This window comes from Heterodontus francisci, chromosome 17 (genome assembly GCF_036365525.1).
Source record: "Heterodontus francisci isolate sHetFra1 chromosome 17, sHetFra1.hap1, whole genome shotgun sequence".
NCBI classification, from domain to species: domain Eukaryota; kingdom Metazoa; phylum Chordata; class Chondrichthyes; order Heterodontiformes; family Heterodontidae; genus Heterodontus; species Heterodontus francisci.
The window spans coordinates 18628266-18648975 of record NC_090387.1 but is presented as its reverse complement, the minus strand read 5'-3'; the positions used below and the strand labels follow the sequence as shown (position 1 = coordinate 18648975).

General features: G+C 46.1%; 1 protein-coding gene across 4 annotated transcripts in view; it reads right to left on the bottom strand.

Annotated features, from left to right (window-relative positions):
• gse1b (Gse1 coiled-coil protein b) overlaps positions 1–17508 on the bottom strand; it is a 611543-nt gene extending 594035 nt beyond the window's left edge. For all 4 annotated transcript variants that reach the window (XM_068049108.1, XM_068049110.1, XM_068049109.1 and 1 more), the window contains exon 1: positions 15205–17508. In XM_068049108.1, the coding sequence (XP_067905209.1) occupies positions 15205–17481 (2277 nt within the window). In that variant the 5' untranslated portion in view covers positions 17482–17508. The remainder of the gene's footprint in view (positions 1–15204) is intronic.
• Positions 17509–20710: the final 3202 nt, after the last annotated feature.

Here is a 20710-nt window from a genome sequence, read left to right as displayed (position 1 = left end):
ATCAGAAGCCACAAGAGAAGAAATATACCCTTCCCTAGCAAGGAGCACCAGGATCAATCGCCTGATCATCAGGACAACTAACTTGCGACAGAACAAAGTTATACAGGCCATTGTGAGTGCAGATCACAGAACATTGCACAGACTCCCTCACCGACATGGCTGACCGCAGCTCTCTGATTCCTGGTGAAACATTAGGTGGACGGTTTGGGCCACAAGGAGCAGTGAGCAGGAGTTAGCAACACAAGAAAGCTGGCATCCAAATACCTTTCTCCCGCAATCCTAACTAAACAAGCTGGACATTGGAAAAATACCTGCAGACCAGAGATCAACAACAACAACTTATATTTATATAACGCCTTTGACAGGGTAAAGCATTCCAAGGCTCTTCACAGGAGCATTATCAAACAAAATTTGTTACCAAGTCAAATAAGGTGACATCGATCAAAGATGTAGGTTGTAAGCAGCGTCTTAAAGGAAGGGAGGCAGAGCGCTTTAGGTGAGGGATTTCCAGAGCTTACGGCCTTGAACAATGGTGGAGAAATTAAAATTGGGATGCTCCAAGAGGCCAGAATTAGAGGGGCACCGATATCTCAAAGGATTATGGGGCTGGAGGAGATTACAGAGATAGGGAGCGGGCGAGGCCATGGAGGGATTTGAAAATTAGGATGAGAGTTTTAAAATCAAGGTGTTGCTTAAACAGGAGCCAATGATGATCAGCGAGCATAAGGGTGATAAGTGAACGGGACCTGGTGCGAGTTAGGACACAGGCAGCAGAGTTTTGGATAACCTCAAGTTTACGGAAGGTAGATCATGGGACAATAAATGCATTTCTATAGGGCCTTTAACATTGTAAAACACCCTATCTCTGTAACTTCCTCCAGCCTAACAGCCCCTGAGAATAATATGCTCCTCCACATCTGGCCTACTGCACATCACTGATTTTCACTGCTCCACCATTTGTGGTCATGCCTTCAGCAGTCCAGGCCCTCTCCAAACCTTTCCATTTTTCGACTTCTCTCTCCTCCTTTAAGATACTCCTTCAAACTTAACTCTTTGACCAAAGTTTTGGTCACCTGTCTTAATATCTCACTGTGTGGCTTGGTGTACAGCTTTGTTTGTCAACAAACCTGTGAAACACTCTGGGACGGTTTACAACATTAAAAGTGCTACGTAAATGTAAAAAGTTGCTGTTACTGTTGGTGGTGGTTACAGTTCCTGCCCTTTTGACACAGAATCAGTTTTAGCTTTCACAAAACTGGAGGCCGTGTGTAAACTTGCTGTCCCAGTGTATCACTTTATGGTCAGCGCCTATCCTCAGCTGAGAATGGTTTCATTTCTACCTTTTTTTTTTAAAACAGTAATGTCCCCAATGCTTTCTTTCCCACATCTTTTTCCTGATAATCCTTTCACTCTACTCTCTTTCTCCTTTCCTGATGATGTTGTCCCTACGCTGCGGATCCAGAGATGAAAAACACCCTCCGTTATCTCGCCCAGATACCCATTTGTGATGCAGGAGTCCCGGTGGTGAGTTTGGACAGTCTATTTTATCACAGCCAAGTGTAAAATCTATCCTCACCCACATGTGCGCACTCCCAGCAAAAGTTGCCGGAGTCTTGGCAGATTTTTCTACTTCCTTTGCAGTAGTAACGACCTTGCCCAGCCAATGAGCCCCCTCCCCCCACCAACCCTTCTCAGATCAGTCAGTTCAGCACAGACCAGAGATAAAACCAGGCACATTCCTAATGTGAATGGAGCAGCTACTCGCTGCCTTCACCAGCTGTAACATTTCAGCAACCAGTCTGTCTCATTAGCTTCTCTCCTCATCCATAAGAAAACAATGACAACAATTGCATTGATATAGCACCTTTAATGCAGGAAAAACACCCTGCAGCACTTCAGCTGGAGCCAAAAGGGAAGAAAATATGCAAGAAATTGTGACGACACTTAGAGACTCCATTATGGACTCTTTCACTCACAACCACAAAATGAAATGACGTCAGGCAACTCTTACAGCAGTAGAAAACTCTAACTTTCACCCTTACCCTGAAAGCAACAGGGTTTTAATAATTGATATTAAATTTACATTATCCAGTGCTACACAGTTGATATCCCTTTGGGTCAAACAATACTGGGCCACAAAGTTCCATAGAATATCGGACGATCGACAGCACAGTTTAGGGTTTAAACTAGTGTGGCAGGGGGGTGGGAACCAGAGCAGTAGGACAGCAGGTGAAATAAATAAGGGGGAACTAGTAAATAAAACCAGTAAGACTGAGAGGAAGAGCAGGCAGGGAGATGTTGCAGAGCACAGCGGGACTGGTGGTCTGAAGTGCATTTGTTTCAATGCGAGAAGTATAACAGGTGAGGCAGATGAACTTAAAGCTTGGATTAGTACTTGGAAATATGATGTTGTTGCTATTACAGAGACTTGGTTGAGGCAAGGACAGGATTGGTAGCTAAATGTTCCAGGATTTAGAAGCTTCAGGCGGGATAGAGGTGGATGTAAAAGGGGTGGGGGAGTTGCATTACTGGTTAAGGAGAATATCACAGCTGTACTGCGGGAGGACACCTCAGAGGGGTCATGCAGCGAGGCAATATGGGTGGAGCTCAGGAATAGGAAGGGTGCAGTCACGATGTTGGGGGTTTACTACAGGCCTTCCAACAGCCAGCAGGAGGTAGAGGAGCAGATATGTAGACAGATTTTGGAAAGATGTAAAGGTAACAGGGTTGTAGTGGTGGGTGATTTTAACTTCCCCAATATTGACTGGGACTCACTTAGTGCTAGGGGCTTGGATGGGGCAGAATTTGTAAGGAGCATCCAGGAGGGCTTCTTGAAACAATATGTAGATAGTCCAACGAGGGATGGGGCCGTACTGGACCTGGTATTGGGGAATGAGCCCGGCCAGGTGGTCGAAGTTTCAGTAGGGGAGCATTTCGGGAACAGTGACCATAATTCCGTAAGTTTTAAGGTTCTTGTGGATAAGGATAAGAGTAGTCCTCGGGTGAAGATGCTAAATTGGGGGAAGGCTAATTATAACAGTATTAGGCAGGAACTGAAGAATTTAGATTGGGGGCGGCTGTTTGAGGGTAAATCAACATCTGACATGTGGGAGTCTTTCAAACGTCAGTTGATTAGAATCCAGGACCAGCATGTTCCTGTGAGGAAGAAGGATACGTTTGTCAAGTTTCGGGAACCTTGGATAACGCGGGATATTGTGAGCCTAGTCAAAAAGAAAAAGGAAGCATTCGTAAGGGCTAGAAGGCTGGGAACAGACGAATCCCTTGAGGAATATAAAGACAGTAGGAAGGAACTTAAGCAAGGAGTCAGGAGGGCTAAAATAGGTCATGAAAAGTCATTGGCGGCACGGTGGCGCAGTGGTTAGCACTGCAGCCTCACAGCTCCAGGAACCCGGGTTCGATTCTGGGTACTGCCTGTGTGGAGTTTGCAAGTTCTCCCTGTGTCTGCGTGGGTTTTCTCCGGGTGCTCCGGTTTCCTCCCACAAGCCAAAAGACTTGCAGGTTGGTAGGTAAATTGGCCATTAAAAATTGTCACTAGTATAGGTAGGTGGTAGGGAAATATAGGGACAGGTGGGGATGTTTGGTAGGAATATGGGATTAGTGCAGGATTAGTATAAATGGGTGGTTGATGGTCGGCACAGACTCGGTGGGCCGAAGGGCCTGTTTCAGTGCTGTATCTCTAATCTAATCTAATCTAATCATCAATCTAATCAAACAGGATTAAGGAAAATCCCAAGGCTTTTTATACGTATATAAAGAGCAAGAGGGTAACCAGGAAAGGTTTGGCCCACTCAAAGACAGAGGAGGGAATCTATGTGTGGCGCCAGAGGAAATGGGCGATGTACTAAATGAGTACTTTGCATCAGTATTCACCAAAGAGAAGGACTTGGTGGATGATAAGTCCAGGGAAGGGTGTGCAGATAGTCTCGGTCATGTCGTTATCAAAAAGGAGGAGGTGATGGACGTCTTGCAAAGCATTAAGGTAGATAAGTCCCCAGGGCCTGATGGGATCAATCCCAGAATACTGAGGGAGGCAAGGGAAGAAATTGCTGGGGCCTTGACAGAAATTTTTGTATCCTCATTGGCTACAGGTGAGGTCCCAAAGAACTGGAGAATAGGCAATGTTGTTCCTTTGTTTAAGAAGGGTAGCAAGGATAATCCAGGAAATTATAGGCTGGTGAGCCTTACGTCAGTGGTAGGGAAATTATTAGAGAGGATTCTTCGGGACAGGATTTACTCCAATTTGGAAACAAATGATCTTATTAGCGAGAGGCAGCATGGTTTTGTGAAGGGGAGATCGTGCCTCACTAACTTGTTTGAGTTTTTTGAGGATGTGACAAAGATGATTGATGAAGGAAGGGCAGTGGATGTTGTCTATATGGATTTCAGTAAAGCCTTTGACAAGGTGAAGTCACACGGGATCAGAGGTGAGCTGGCAAGATGGATACAGAATTGTCTCGGTCATAGAAGACAGAGGGTAGCAGTGGAAGGGTGCTTTTCTGAATGGAGGGATGTGACTGGTGGTGTTCTTCAGGGATCAGTGCTGGGACCTTTGCTGTTTGTAGTATATATAAATGATTTGGAGGAAAATGTAGCTGGTCTGATTAGTAAGTTTGCGGACGACACAAAGGTTGATGGAGTTGCGGATAGTGATGAGGATTGTCAGAGGATACAGCAGGATATAGATTGGTTGGAGACTTGGGCGGAGAAATGGCAGATGGAGTTTAATCCGGACAAATGTGAGGTAATGCATTTTGGAAGGTCAAATGCAGGTGGGAAGTATACAGTAAATGGCAGAACCCTTAGGAGTATTGACAGGCAGAGAGATCTGGGCGTACAGGTCCACAAGTCACTGAAAGTGGCAACGCAGGTGGATAAGGTAGTCAAGAAGGCATACGGCATTCTTGCCTTCATTGGTCAGGGCATAGAGTATAAAAATTGGCAAGTCATGTTGCAGCTGTACAGAACTTTAGTTAGGCCACACTTAGCATATTGCGTGCAATTCTGGTCGCCACATTACCAGAAGGACGTGGAGGCTTTGGAGAGGGTACAGAAGTGGTTTACCAGGATGTTGCCTGGTCTGGAGGGCATTAGCTATGAAGAGAGGTTGGAAAAACTCGGATTGCTTTCACTGGAACGACGGAGGTGGAAGGGCGACATGATAGAGGTTTACAAAGTTATGAGTGGCATGGACAGAGTGGATAGTCAGAAGCTTTTTCCCAGGGTGGAAGAGTCAGTTACTAGGGGGCATAGGTTTAAGGTGCGAGGGGCAAAGTTTAGAGGAGATGTGCGAGGCAAGTTCTTTACACAAAGGGTGGTGAATGCCTGGAACTTGCTGCTGGGGGAGGTGGTGAAAGCAGGTATCATAGCGACGTTTAAGAGGCATCTTGATAAATACATGAATAGGATGGGAATAGAGGGATACGGTCCCCGGAAGTGCAGAAGGTTTTAGTTTAGGCAGACATCAAGATCGGCGCAGGCTTGGAGGGCCGAATGGCCTGTTTCTGTGCTGTACTGTTCTTTGTTCTTTGTTCAGTGTATGGGGAAATGATGTTTCAGAATAGTCCAGTGTAAAACAAAGCACAGCAAAGAACAGAGAATTCAAATCGAAACCAGAAACAAAGAAATAGTATATGTAAGTCGGCCAGCTGAACAGCAAAGCCTGGGACAATAATACACTAACCATGAATTTAGTTTTGCCACTTAGGGAAGGAAGACTTGCTTTCATGTAGGTTAGTATCATCTCTCAGAAAAGTCTTCAAGTGCTTCAATTAACTACTTTTGAAATACTGTTATTGTGCAGGCAAACACAACAGCCATTTGACGCACAGTAAGATGATCAATGATAGATATGTTGGCAAAGACACCAGGAGATCCCATTTGCTTTGTGACATGCAAGCGAAGCAGCACACAAATGGAGCCTTGTTTCAACATCCCAAAGGACAGCGCCTCTGACAAGGCAGCAGTGCCTCAGTACTGCATTGGAAATTCCACCTCGATTGTGAGCTCAAACTCTGAGGTTGGACTTGAACCCACACGTCTCAAGCTGGGCTGGTGCTGCCCAACGAGTCAAGCTGGTACCGAACTGGGCATCCCACCCAGGAGATGGCAAAAAAGGCAATTTGCAAACTGGCGCTTGCCCATGACTTGGGCCATGTTCTTTAACTAGGTACAGTTTAGCTGCTGGTCGGCAGGAATGCAGCCAGATACCTCCAGGCACGCTTCCTTTTAAGCCCAAGGCCAATTTCCTGAATGCAGGCTATCAATGGGGAGCCTGAGCTCTCCAGAACGGATGGAAAGTCACGAGCAGAACATCCGTCATTTCCTGCTATGGATGGCTGTTGAACAAGGCTCCTTGCAGTCAGCCTGGATTTGGAAAAACTGCTCTCTCATGTCACTGTTATGCAATCCTAATAGGTTTAAGATGCAGAGTAAGACCCTCCCTCTACCCCACTTCAATTATCTTCTCTACCTCCAGCCTCAGGAAACAATTCCCCTCTCCTACACCAATGTGACATTCCACACAAACATCCTTTCAACTTCTCGGTATAGAGGATGCTGATGAAATACCTAACAATGCTGAATTATGTGGAGTGGCTAAAATCTCTCCCCCAATAAAAACATTTCACAATTCACGCTACTGCAACAAAAAGGAAAGAACAGCTCATCTCAGCTCAGCAACTTCTTTTTCATCCTTCACTGACTGTTGGCTCGCTCACCATCACATGCTGTGCCCCTTTGACAGCTCACAGCCCATGCTGCACTGTGTGCACTCAATAACCTTTCTCTCCAGTTAAAGAGGGGCAAAAATTATTAATACCAAAAGCAAAGGCGAGATTTTACATCTCCATCAGATTATGTAACATTTTTATAGCCCTTGTTGACAGTCCAGTGCTATATATTCAGCCAAGATATTTCAGCTTCTCATCCCCTGAACTCATATGTATATTGGGGTGTGTGTAAGCATTGGAATCAATTAACAGCAACTCAGAAAATCCAATGAGCCAGTGATCTACACCACAAAGCACTCAGATGCCAAACTGTGGTCACATTTCCTCACATGATTTTTTACAAGCTTGGCCATGAAGTCCTGCCAAGTGAAAATTCAGGAAGGGGAAAAAAAAAGAAATAAAATCTTTTTAAATGGGTTGATGAGTCATCCTTGACTTCTCCAGTGTGTCTCTGTGGAGCCAGGTCAAAAATGGTGCTAAGATTGGATCACAGATACAGGCTACATAGAATTTACAGCCTAGAAGCAGGCCCTTCGTCCTCCTCCAACCCGATCTATGCCTTTCTAAATCATGTACTTATCTAGCTTCCCCTTAAAGGCATCTATGTTTTTCGCCTCAACTACTCATGTGGTAGCAGGTTCCACATTCTAACCCATCTCTGGGTAAAGAAGTTTCTTCTGAATTTCCTATTGGATTTATTAGTGACCATCTTATATTTTGGCCATAGCTTTGGATTCACCCACAAGTGAAAACATCTTCCCTACATCTACCCTATCAAACCCCTTCATCATTTTAAAGACCTCTATTTGGTCACCTCGGCTTTCTCTTGTCTAGAGAAGAGTCCCAGTCTGTTCCGTCTCTCCTAATCGTTTTAAACACTCAGCTCTGTTTTGTGCCCCTTGTCTAGTGCCTTGATATTGTTTGTACTCTCTCTCTCTCGGCATTTCTTCGCGGATGAAGATTTTGGGAAGGTTGTACTCATCGGTTGCAGGCCCGCTGGTGACTAGTCAGGCCTATCCATGACTGGCAGATTCTCCCACAGCGGGTACTAGTGAAGGTGTAGTCGCTGCTGGGGGCAATTGGATCTATCCTTCTCCTCCTTTTCTCTTTCATGCTGGTTCTTCGCTCAGTCTCAAAGGTGTCTATAGCCCTCCTGATGTAGCATCTCCAGGCATCACGATCTATGGTCTGCACTTCCCACTGGCGATGGTCGATGTGGCACACAGAGAGGGGCTTCTTCAGGGAGTCCTTGAAACATTTGCATGGGGCCCCTCTGTTCCTTTTCCCCGTGGTCAGCTCTCCATACAACACGATCTTGGGCAGGCGACTATCGTCCATCCGGGCAACGTAACCCGCCCAACACAGTTGGCTTTGCAGGGCAATGGCCTCAATGCTGGTGATGTTGGCTGTTTCCAGGACTTCAATGTCTGTGATGCGGTCCTGCCAGCAGATCTTGAGGATGCTGCAGAAAGGGCGGTCTAACCAAAATTCTATACAAGTTGAATATAATTTTTCTGCTTTTCAATTCTATTCCTTTCGAAATGAACCCCAGTGCTTTGTTTGCATTTTTATGGCATTGTTTGGTTGCTACTTTGAACAATTTGTGAATATGTATCCTTAGATCCTATCGCTTTTCTACCCCATTTCGACTCTTATTTTCCCTCTTCTATTCAGGTGGCAAATAGTGCATGCTGTGCAATGTACTGAGGCAGATTCTGAATAAATTAAAAGTGGAAGTGAAAAATAAAAGATCTGATTTAGGATGTAACTCATCAATAACGGAGGTGAGTCATTAAGGCGTGAAATCACAGAAAGAGGTCAGGAAGTTGAAGATCAATTGACTGAATGTTTCACCATTCCTCCCTCTCCTTGATGCTGTGTACAGTCCCACAGACACCAACAGCTCCAAACAATTTTCCAACAGCCTTTGCAGCAATGACATGCGAAAGATCACACGGTTGCCGGGTATCCCTCCAAGTCCAAATCAATCAGATTTCCTGCGATAAACCTCAAATAAAGAAAGTTGAGGGGTGATTGGATCGAGGTGTTTCAAGTTAAAAGGACGCTATAGGGTAGATACAGAGAAATGATTTCCTCTGACGGGGGGGGGGGGGGATCAAGAACAAGGGGACATAATCTTAAAATTAGAGCTGGGCCATTTAGCAGTGAAAACTGGAAGCGCATCTTCCATTCAAAGGGTTGCAGAAATCTGGAATTCCCTCTCCCAAAAGGCTGTGGACACTAGGGCAACTGGAGCTTTCAAGACTTGAGATCATTACCAAACAAAAACCTATCAAGGGATATGGAGCCAAGGTAAGTAAATGGAGTTGAGGTATAGATCAGCCATGATCTAATTGAGTGGTGAAGCAGACTCAAGGGACGGAATGGTCCATTCATATTCCTTTGTTCCTGTTAAAAAGAGAGCTTTGAAATGATGGACGAGCTGGATCCTCAGCATATAGACTACTTGAAGATTCTACCAAGTGGCTTCTGATATTTATACAAGCAACTGAACATTCCACACCTGTAACTTTATCTCTCCTGGATTACATGCTCTGTGGGGTAGCTGTCACTCATCTTCAGTTTCTGCAGTGTAAGTAGTGTGATTATTTCGCCTTCTGGGAAGATGGTTCATAACATATACAGGAGTATAAAAGAGAGAGTAATTTATATCTGGGATTGATTACAAGGCAGTAATCAAATCAAGAGGCTCAAATTACATCGTAAACCTTAAGTGAATCTGAAACTGAGGTCTCAAATTTGAAACTGTTCCCATGCATCCATTATGTTAATTATACATACTGGTATAAGAAATTCTGGGGCAAGATAATTAATGTTTGGCTTATCACGATCACTCCATTCAGCAGGTATAATTATTCTATCAATAACCTGTCCCCTTCCCCCATCTCCAGACTCTCTGTTTATCCCCTGTCCACCCTCGGTTTGACATTTCAACTGAAAGGCAGCACTTTAGACAGTGCAGCACTTCCTCACTGCTGCACTGAAGTGCCAGCCTGGATTATGCGCTCAAGCCTCTGAAGTGGGACCTGAACCCACCTCGACAGAAGGTGTTGCTGCCAGTCACTCCGAGGCTGCCACTGAAGGGTTTGAATAGTGCTTAAAACACTATACGAGCACAGTCCTAGTCAAAGATATTCTCTAGATTCAAATCAAACAAGACAATTGGAAACAAAAGATGCTTCTGTCTGGATGCACAATTACATGCGCATCTATAAAGCCCAGGGTAATTGTTCAGTATCTCAATATTATCTCCAGTTTATTTTAGTATCAATGCACTATAGTAACAATCACGCTGAATCCAATACACTTTAATAATGTGACAGATTTATACTTTATCACTTCAAATTACTCCCACCATTAGTGACCAAACTGTAACCACCTATAATTCACCCTAATGTTGTACAGCTCAAAATACTCTCCACAAATCAAGTTTGCAAGGTAAATTCTACTCTGGGTGTTGTTCCAGAAATCAGCGCTGTAGCTCTATATCCAACTAATGCTCCTTGCCAGCATGGCTTCCTTACTGGGAGCGCAAGATCGCAAAATCACCTCCAATGTGAAACCTTCAAACATCCTTCATTCCATTTCACTGAAATCGGAATCTGCAAACTTGAATTAATGTCGGAGAAGGCATCTCCCTTCAACCAGTAATATTATATCTTGGTCTTCCCAAGACAAATATACTGCTTATATATTGTATCTGATTCATCTATCCGACATCATTAATATCAAGTATGACTGACAAATTGGTGATAGCCTTAAGCTGTGTTTCATTGGTACAACTGTCAAAGTATTGGTGTTTTTCTGAGAAGGGGGTCAGCAAAGAAAGAAAGAACTTGCATTTATATAGTGCCTTATAAAACCTCAGGACATCCAAAAGCACTTTACAGCCAATGTTATAATGTGGAAAAGATGGCAGCCAATTTGCACACAGCAAACTCCCACAAACAGCATTACTGATCTGCTTTAGTGCTGTTGGTCGAGGGATAAATATTGGCCAGGACATTGGGGAGAACTCCCCTGCTCTTGCTCAAAAAAGCACCATGGAACCTTTTACATCCACCCGACAGGGCAGACAGTGCCTCAGTTTAACATCGCATCCAAAATGCCCTGGTGTGGGGATTGAACCCACGACCTTCTGACTGGGGCGAGACGGCTATCCCCTGAGCCCAGCTGACATTGTCACTTTAACAATGAGACAAATCAAGAAGTTATGACAGGATTACTGGCATTTTGCAATGTTAGGATTAATGAATGGCAGATAAAACTTTTTTCATTATTAAAGTGTCGAAAGCACCATTAAGGAATACTACAACGCCACACAGTGCAACTGAGAAGTTTCAACACACCAAAGCCGATAAGGAATAGCATCAAAAGCATAGTTTAGATTAAGCCAGCGTGTGAAGGGCTCCTGGAAAGCAGTCTGGTACCTCAGGCCTTCAATGCCCTCAATAATCTCTGAAATTACAGTGGCATATTTGCATTGATGAGCAACCAAAGTTTCTTCACGACAACGTAAAAGTATGTATAACTACACTCTGAAAATCTCCTGAACTGGAAGAGGGAGTGAACTAGCGCAGTGGTGATCAGGTGAACAGAGAGTAGCTGATGGAATGGCTAACCTCTCCTATAGAGGAAGCTGTGGAAAATCACTGGGCATAGTGGATCCCTTTCTACTGTGCTTAAAAATGCTTTAAAAAAAAACCACAGCTAGAATTCTGTAACCTTAGCTTTTTTCAAGAAAAGTGCTTGAATTAAATGTGTGCACTGAAACACACCTAACTCTTTGCTCCAACCATATACACTCACACCACTTGAGATCCCTGTTTAAGTGTAATTGCATGTATAAGCACTAGAGGGTGCAGCTATGTAATCTTACAACGGACTAGTTTAAAAAAAAGAGCAGTGCACACTTGCAATTATTTTTACAATCAAATAAGCAAAGCCCACAATCAGACAATCATCGCATAACTGATGCCTTGTTTATAATTGTTCCCAGCTGTTTCCCGACTCGCAGGGTTCAGTAATGTGGGAGACAAAGCTGCACATCTGGAATTCTCATTTCCACTCAGCAGTGGAGCGATGTAGTGAATCCTGTTTTCAGTACTGCAGCCTGAATGACAGACCAGAACTACATGTTCCAGATATTACTTAAATACCATCATTATTTTGTACCCTTTCCTTTGTCCTGTACATGCTGGAATGCAGCCATTCCATCCATGCTTGTTAAGGCACCCTCCCAACCCCCATCCCACACCTCCCCGAGGTGCACTTTACTTCAAATGAAGCAACTCACAGACACACATAAGGCTCAATGTCTAATTCCACCACGTGCTGTGCTACTGATCCATACTGAGCAAGGTCCTGAATTCAGTCCCAGCTCTGTAATGAGTTAGCAGATATCAGCATGGGTAGCAATGCTAAATTGAGATGGGGACCCAGGGAAATCCTCCGGGGCTTCCACTTCCAGCTCTCCAGCGATGCCTGCTGGAAATATGGATGTCAGATATCAACAGGATCGCATTCAGCTGCCATTTGCAAATAGCTTTCACACTTGGCTTTGGTACAAATACCTGCAGGCACCAACAGAAGCCTCAGCGTTCATCTCCACATCGGCTACACAAATCATTTAGAGCTAGTGGTCAGGTACAAAGAGTAATCAGAAAAGCTCGTGGAATGTTGGCCTTTATCTCAAGAGGGCTTGTTTATAAAGGGGGGGGGGGGGGGGTAATTTACATCTCAGGTGTATTGAGACTTGGGAAGTACAGTGTTTCAGTTCTGGGCACTGCACCTCAGGAAGGGTGTATTGGCCATGGAGAAAGTGCAGCACAGATTAATCAGAATTATACTCGGGCTTCCAAGGTTAAATTATGAGGATAAATTGCATAAACCTGGTTTGTATTCTCTTGAATTTAAAAGATTGAGAGATGATCTGCTTGAGGGATATAAAATGTTAAAAGGATTCAATGGGTTAGATACAGAGAAACTATTTCCTCTGATGGGGAAGTCAAGAGCAAGAGGACATCATTCTAAATTAGGGTGAGGCCATTTAGGAGGGAAATCAGGAAGCACTTTTTCACACAAAGGATCGTAGGAAATTAGGAATTCTCTTCCCCAAAAGACTGTTTATTCTTTCAAGAACGAGTCGACAGATTTTGTTAGGGAAGGGTATCAAGGGATATGGAGCTAAGGTGAGCAAATAAAATTGATGAATAGATCAGCCACGATCCAACTGGTTAGCAGACTCGAGGGGCTGAATGGCCTACTCCTGTTCCTATGTAATTCAAGCTATGTATTAAGCACATCCTATTTTAGTTCCTTCATTGTATAACTAGAGAGACACTAAGTGCCTTACTGTTAAAGATTCTATTTTCGGGCAAGGTACAGAATCGACAGTTCATTGTAAGGAAAGGCAAAGCCAGTCAGTTGTGAATGAAATGCAAAAAAAAAACCCAAAATCGCTACCCAGAGCAATGCTGTTTATTTAATGCACTGTGTTTTTGGGGGGGGGGGGGTGGCGGGATTTCAAATAAAAGCCTTTCTCCTGACGGAAAAGCATTGGAGACTGTCACAAATCGTCAAGCAGAGTTATGAAAGGATTAAGGTGGAGTAACTGCAGAAACAGGGAAAACATTTCCAGCCTTAAATCTCCACAAAGGGTGAATAACTCTTCATACCCAGTGTGCTGCACCGTGCAAGTTCAAGTTTGTTTGTAAAACCTCAGCTTTACTTTTACGGGCAATGAGCAATTGCACCAAGAAGCAGTATTTAACTAGAGCCTGGTTCATTGCATCTAGAGTGAAACAGCGCGACAGGTTAAAGGTCACCCTGCACAGCAGCAGAACAGGGCTTTTGGTAGACATGCCTAATGTGAAAGAAAAGTGCATTCTTCCAGATTGAAGGGTCACAAACAAAACACGTGCCAAGCACTTAAATGCAATGAAGCAAATTGAAGCAAGTCAACTCTATACATTGTGAAAATCTTACTTGCATGTGTAGCAGCACTGCACTGTGACCAGGTTTATTTGGCTTATTGGTGCCAATATACAAAAACAAAATAATCACCCAAAAGCTCAATATCCCTTACTTTGTGTAACTCTCTGAAGTCACCCTCTCAGATTACTCCCATGACAGACGTGTAGCTACCAGAATATGGCCCGAAGGGTTCCACAGCTCAGAATGTTCTCTGACACAACTCGATTAAGGAGGGTAGCATCTATACTTCATTATACCGCTGCTTGTTTTCCCTCAGTTCAAGTGGATTTCCAACAGAGATTTCACACATCTACTGTTACTGGAATCCAAATGATAAAAAAAACACAAAGCCGGCAGAGTGGGTGTGTGCGAACTTCATTCACCATTACATTTTGCAGCCATCCCAATGCCTACCTGGTTCTGCCTTAGTCAAATTGATGAACAACTGCTCCCACAACACAACCAGCAAAGCGCTGGCTCTTAAAGATTGAGGTAGGCAGGGTTATTACTACTGTTCTGTCACTTGTAGAGGAACACATGCTCATTGTAGCGAGGGCAAAAAGGTGATGATCAATCGGCACCAGTGTAGCATAGCATCTGTCCTATTAGTTAGGATACCCAACTGTTGCCAAACTTCTTTGATAGAGAAACCTCAGATCACATCATAGAACAGTTAGTAGTTTGCCTGATATTCACAGGTCACTGATTGTTTGAGCATTTTGGGAATGAGATCTGATTTAAAGTCCGACAACAATAACAATTGTTTTTACAATCCACCAGTGTGTTCACTTGTAATGAGTGCCTTGATGCAACAATGCCTGAGAAAAGGTTCTAGACTTAACTCTTTGAGTCAACATCTTCACACCTTGTAAAGTATTTCACCCTGTAGGTTAACTGCAAAATAAATATTTTTTAAAAAATTCCCTTGGTCCTAAACATTAGACGGAAATATACTGAAAATCAAGTCTAATTTGTCACATGACCGCTCCTCCGAATGAATCAAAAAAGTGGAGACTGCTGATTTGAAAGGGCAGGACCTCAAATAACATCACAACAAAAAAAAACACAGGACAAACAAGTCTCCACTGTTTTGTATTCAGCATGTGCCCCTGTGCATCAGATGTGTCATGGCAGCCACCTGGTTACACACTTGGCTCAATTTTCAAGCTTTACAGAGTTCTCTAGTAGTCAATGCACCCATTCAGGCGGGTGCTATCAGGCCAGATTTGAAATGCTTTTGATAGTCAAAACACAACCTGTCTCACACACGTCATGAAAATGTCACCAGTCCAAACTTTAACTGACCCAAATATTTTTGGATACCTTGAAATACAGCTAGAGTAGGTTAGTTATACCAGATCTGTTATCCTGGACTGTCAACTAGGAAAAAGACTATTATTCCCAAAGTGACAGCACAAAAATACGGGGCCAGCACACTGCAAAGAAACAAACCGTTTACCTTCACATTAATGGATGGTGATAAAGAATCCATTTGGCTTTCTTGTTTGAGGCAGTTCCCAGCTGGTACCATAGCTCTGCAATCATCACAGGTCCCGATTGTCAACTGTTCACCATCATCCACCACAAGAGCTTCAGCCACTCGAGGTGCATAGAGAAAGACGGGAAGTCGGCTTATTGTGACAGCTTTCAGGCCAAGGTAGCGCCTTCTCTTCTGTCTGCAGAAGAAGCAGACAAACATGTCCACCTTGTATTGCCTGGACCAGGGGCTGCTAGGATGCTGAGAGTTCTTCCCACGCCACCACTGCTCCAGCAGGTCGTGATAGCACAAAACGCAGGCAAAAGCCAATCCCGTCGAATCCACAGGCTGGGCTCCGGCCGTACGTGGACAGCTGGCCAAGAATGGAAAGAAGGGTTCACAGTCGCCATGGCGGCTGGGGGGATTAACACTCAACTGGAACTCCTGTCCAGGTTCCAGCTCCGTGCCGCACAATAGGCACACAGACATGTGCCCCGCCCTCAAAGGCTGGCGGGCAACTGAATAAGGCCGAGAGGTGCCAGCGTTGATTTGTAGGTACCTCCTGAGGAATGGTTGGGCTGAGGAGATCAGGTCCTCCCGCTCCGAGGTTGTGTAAGCTGACCACAAGTCTTCCAGCACAGTGTAGCAGCTCTTACAGCAGCAGACTTCTCCGCACTCAGTCATCGCTTTGCAATTCGGAGGACACGGCAGGAGGCGAATGAATGGAAAGTACATGGTGTTGTCTCGTGCGCTGCCATTAAGGTTCCTTGAACGGATGGCTTTGGTCTCCCTGCCGCAATCCTCACCACAAAGATAGCAGCCCTGCTGAGGGATTTTCCTGTCATCTCCCGAGTCCCTCTCTCCGATGCTTTTCGTCACTCCGCCCAAAACGGCAGCATTCAAGGGCACCACGTAGAGCCGCTGCAGCACGGGCACATTTGCCACCTCGAAGCCCTGCCACTGTTGCGTTAATGACACGTGGCAGAAGGAACACACCAAGGTGCTGCCCTCTGGACTCAGTGGCTGGGCTCCGGGGGGAGGATTATGAAGCCACAGAAAAGGGAAGAAGGGCTCATTGGAGGTGTTCTCCTGCTTGTGGACGTGGACTCTGTGCTGTGCATTCCGGAGCAACCTGGCGCCGCAGATGAAACAGGAGTGATCCCAGGTCTTGGCCGCACTTCTGGTCTTTGCAATGACACTGCCCGCTTCCCTCGCCTGCCTGTTGATCCTCAACACGTCCTGAGCGCTGATCTGCCCGTTCTGGCCATCCGCTTCCTCCTGGCCACTGGTGACACGGAGCTCGTCCTCTGACGACGAGTAGTCGCAGGGGTTGCTGCTGTCGCTGAATTTCGCAGGGGTCAGCCGGCCCAGGGTCTCGTCCGAGGAGCTGGGAGCCGCGATCAGGGACAAACTCGGAGCGGGCAGGGCGACTCCCTCTGCCCCTTCGCTCGCCTTCTGGAAGCTGCCATGGTGGGAGCCAGGGTGGCGGTGCTCAGCTTGAGGACCATTCATTGGTGGTGGTGGTGGCCGCCCCTCCTGGACAGGTGCTCCGAAGGGGGCGGGCAGCCCGGAGAAGTGTGGTGCCCGGGCGGTGGTGCCCAGGGCAAGGGGTGGAGGGCCATCCTGCGAGGTGGGGTCCAGCTCCTGTTCAGGGTCTGAGATGTCCTGGTCAGACAGGGAGGAGAGTGAGGAGTCCAGCTCCTGGCTGCTCCTGCCCTGGGCCAGGCTGGGGCTCCATGCCTGGCACATCCTGCGGCTCTCGCACTGGTGCGGTCTCTTGAGCCAGTACATGCGCTTGTTCACCGGGGTCCGCGACCTCTCGAACGATTCCCACTGCTCGCCCAGGAAGCAGCGGCACACGGAGCACACCAGCACCCAGCCCTCGGCACTGAGCGGCCGGGCTCCGGGAGCGGGCTCCTGCTGCAGCAGGAACGGGAAGTAAGGCGAGTGGCAGCCGCTGCGGACCTGGAGCCGGTGCTCCCGGCCGGGGCTCATCCAGCCCCCGCAGATGAAGCAGTGTAAGCGGCCAGAGCCCGGGCTGCAGCCGGCCACCGAGCTCTCTTCCCCGGGCGCCACTGCTGCCATCAGCCGGTGTTTCCTGGAGATCGGAACAGCCGCTTCTTTGTCACTCATGCTGGCGATGGGGGTGGTCTGGCGGCTGGGGCTGGAGGGCTCTCCGGGTCCCCCCTCTACCCCCCACCGGCTGCAGCTCACTGCACTCAGAGCGCTCTCAGCGCTCACACAAGCTGCTCCAAACATTCCCACTCGGTCCCATCCAGCCGGGAACACTGCGCCATCTCCCAGTCAATATCCTCATCCCCACAATGCAACTCCTACTAACAAACTTCCAGAGCCACACTGCAAACTTCCCAAATAAAACAGCACCCAGGGACAGAGAGAGAAAATATCTCACTAGGACAGAGAGAGAGAGAGAAAATATCTCACTAGGACAGAGAGAGAGAGAGAATATCTCACCAGGACAGAGAGAGAGAGAGAGAATATCTCACCAGGACAGAGAGAGAGAGAGAATATCTCACCAGGACAGAGAGAGAGAGAGAGAATATCACACCAGGACAGAGAGAGAGAGAATATCTCACCAGGACAGAGAGAGAGAGAGAGAGAGAATATCTCACCAGGACAGAGAGAGAGAGAGAGAATATCTCACCAGGACAGAGAGAGAGAATATCTCACCAGGACAGAGAGAGAGAGAATATCTCACCAGGACAGAGAGAGAGAGAGAATATCTCACCAGGACAGAGAGAGAGAATATCTCACCAGGACAGAGAGAGAGAGAATATCACACCAGGAAAGAGAGAGAGAGCGAGAATATCTCACCAGGCCAGAGAGAGAGAGAGAGAGAATATCTCACCAGGACAGAGAAAGAGAGAGAGAGAGAATATCACACCAGGACAGAGAGAGAGAGAATATCTCACCAGGACAGAGAGAGAGAGAGAATATCACACCAGGAAAGAGAGAGCGAGAGAGAGAGAATATCTCACCAGGACAGAGAGAGAGAGAGAGAATATCTCACCAGGACAGAGAAAGAGAGAGAGAGAGAATATCTCACCAGGACAGAGAGAGAGAGAATATCTCCACAGGAGAGAGAGAGAGAGAATATCTCACCAGGACAGAGAAAGAGAGAGAGAGAGAATATCTCACCAGGACAGAGAAAGAGAGAGAGAGAGAATATCACACCAGGACAGAGAGAGAGAGAGAGAGAGAGAGTATCTCACCAGGACAGAGAGAGAGAGAGAATATCTCACCAGGACAGAGAAAGAGAGAGAGAGAATATCACACCAGGACAGAGAGAGAGAGAATATCTCACCAGGACAGAGAAAGAGAGAGAGAGAATATCTCACCAGGACAGAGAGAGAGAGAGAATATCTCACCAGGACAGAGAAAGAGAGAGAGAGAATATCTCACCAGGACAGAGAGAGAGAGAGAATATCTCACCAGGACAGAGAAAGAGAGAGAGAGAGAATATCACACCAGGACAGAGAGAGAGAGAATATCTCACCAGGCCAGAGCAAGAGGGAACGAGAAAGATAATATCTCACCAGGCCACAGAGAGAAAGAGAGAGAGTGTACCTCAACAGGACAGAGGGGAGAGGCAGGGGGGAGAGAGAGAGAGAGAGAGAATATCTCACCAGACCAAAGAGAGAAAGGGAGAGAGAGAGAATATCGCACCAGGACACAGAGAGAGAGGGAGGATTTCTCACCAGGACAGAGAGAGAGAGAAAGAGAGATAGAGAGAATATCTCACCAGGGCAGAGAGAGAAAGAGAGAGAGAGAGAGAATATCTCCCCAGGATAGAGAGAGAGAATATCTCTCTGTACAAATAGAGAAGGAGAGAAAGAGAGAATATATCACTCGGACAGAGAGTGGGGGAAAGAGAGAAAGAGAATAGTTCACCAGGACAGAGAGAGAAGAGACAGAAAGAAAGAGAATATCGCTCCAGGACACAGAGAGAGAGAGAGAGAAAATATCTCAAGAGGACAGCGAGAAAGAGAGAGAGAGAATATATCAACAGGTCAGGAAGGGAGAGAGCGAATTTGGCACCAGGATTGAGAGAGAGAGAGAGAGAGTATCTCACCAGGACAGAGAGAGAGACAGAGAATATCACACCAGGACAGAGAGAGAGAAAGAGAATATCTCACCAGGACAGAGAGAGAGAGAGAAAGAATATCTCAACAGGAGAGCGAGAGAGAGAGAGAGAATATCTCACCAGGACAGAGAGAGAGAAAGAGAATATCTCCACAGGAGAGAGAGAGAGAGAGAATATCTCACCAGGACAGAGAGAGAGAAAGAGAACATCTCCACAGGAGAGAGAGAGAGAGAATATCTCACCAGGACACAGAGAGAGAGAACGACAGGGAATATCCCACCAGGACAGAGAGAGAGAGAGAGTATCTCACCAGGACACAGAGAGAGAGAAAAAGAGAGAGAATATCTCACCAGAAAACAGAGAGAGAGAGAATATCTCACCTGGACGGAGAGAGAGAGACAGCGAGAGAGAATATCTCACCAGGACTGAGAGAGATAGAGAGAGAATATCTCACCAGGACACAGAGAGAGAGAAAAAGAGAGAGAATATCTCACCAGAAAACAGTGAGAGAGAGAATATCTCACCAGGACGGAGAGAGAGAGACAGCGAGAGAGAATATCTCACCAGGACTGAGAGAGAGAGAGAGAGAATATCTCACCAGACCAAAGAGAGAAAGGGAGAGAGAGAGAATATCGCACCAGGACACAGAGAGAGAGGGAGGATTTCTCACCAGGACAGAGAGAGAGAGAGAGAGAGAGAGAATATCTCACCAGGGCAGAGAGAGAGAGAAAGAGAGATAGAGAGAATATCTCACTAGGACAGAGCAAGCGAGAAAGAGAGAGAGAATATCTCACCAGGGCAGAGAGAGAGAGAGAGAGAGAATATCTCACCACGACAGAGCAAGAGGGAGAGAGAGAAAGAGAAAGATGATATCTCACCAGGACAGAGGGAGAGAGAAATATCTCACCAGGACAGAGAAAGAGAGAGAGAGAGAGAGAATATCTCACCAGGACAGAGAAAGAGAGAGAGAGAGAATATCACACCAGGACAGAGAGAGAGAGAGAGAATATCTCCCCAGGACAGAGAAAGAGAGAGAGAGAATATCACACCAGGACAGAGAGAGAGAGAGAATATCACACCAGGACAGAGAGAGAGAGAATATCTCACCAGGACAGAGAAAGAGAGAGAGAGAGAGAGAGAATATCTCACCAGGACAGAGAGAGAGAGAGAATATCTCACCAGGACAGAGAAAGAGAGAGAGAGAGAGAATATCACACCAGGACAGAGAGAGAGAGAATATCTCACCAGGACAGAGCAAGAGGGAACAAGAAAGATAATATCTCACCAGGCCACAGAGAGAAAGAGAGAGAGTGTACCTCAACAGGACAGAGGGCAGGGGCAGGGGGGAGAGAGAGAGAGAGAGATAAAGAGAGAGAATATCTC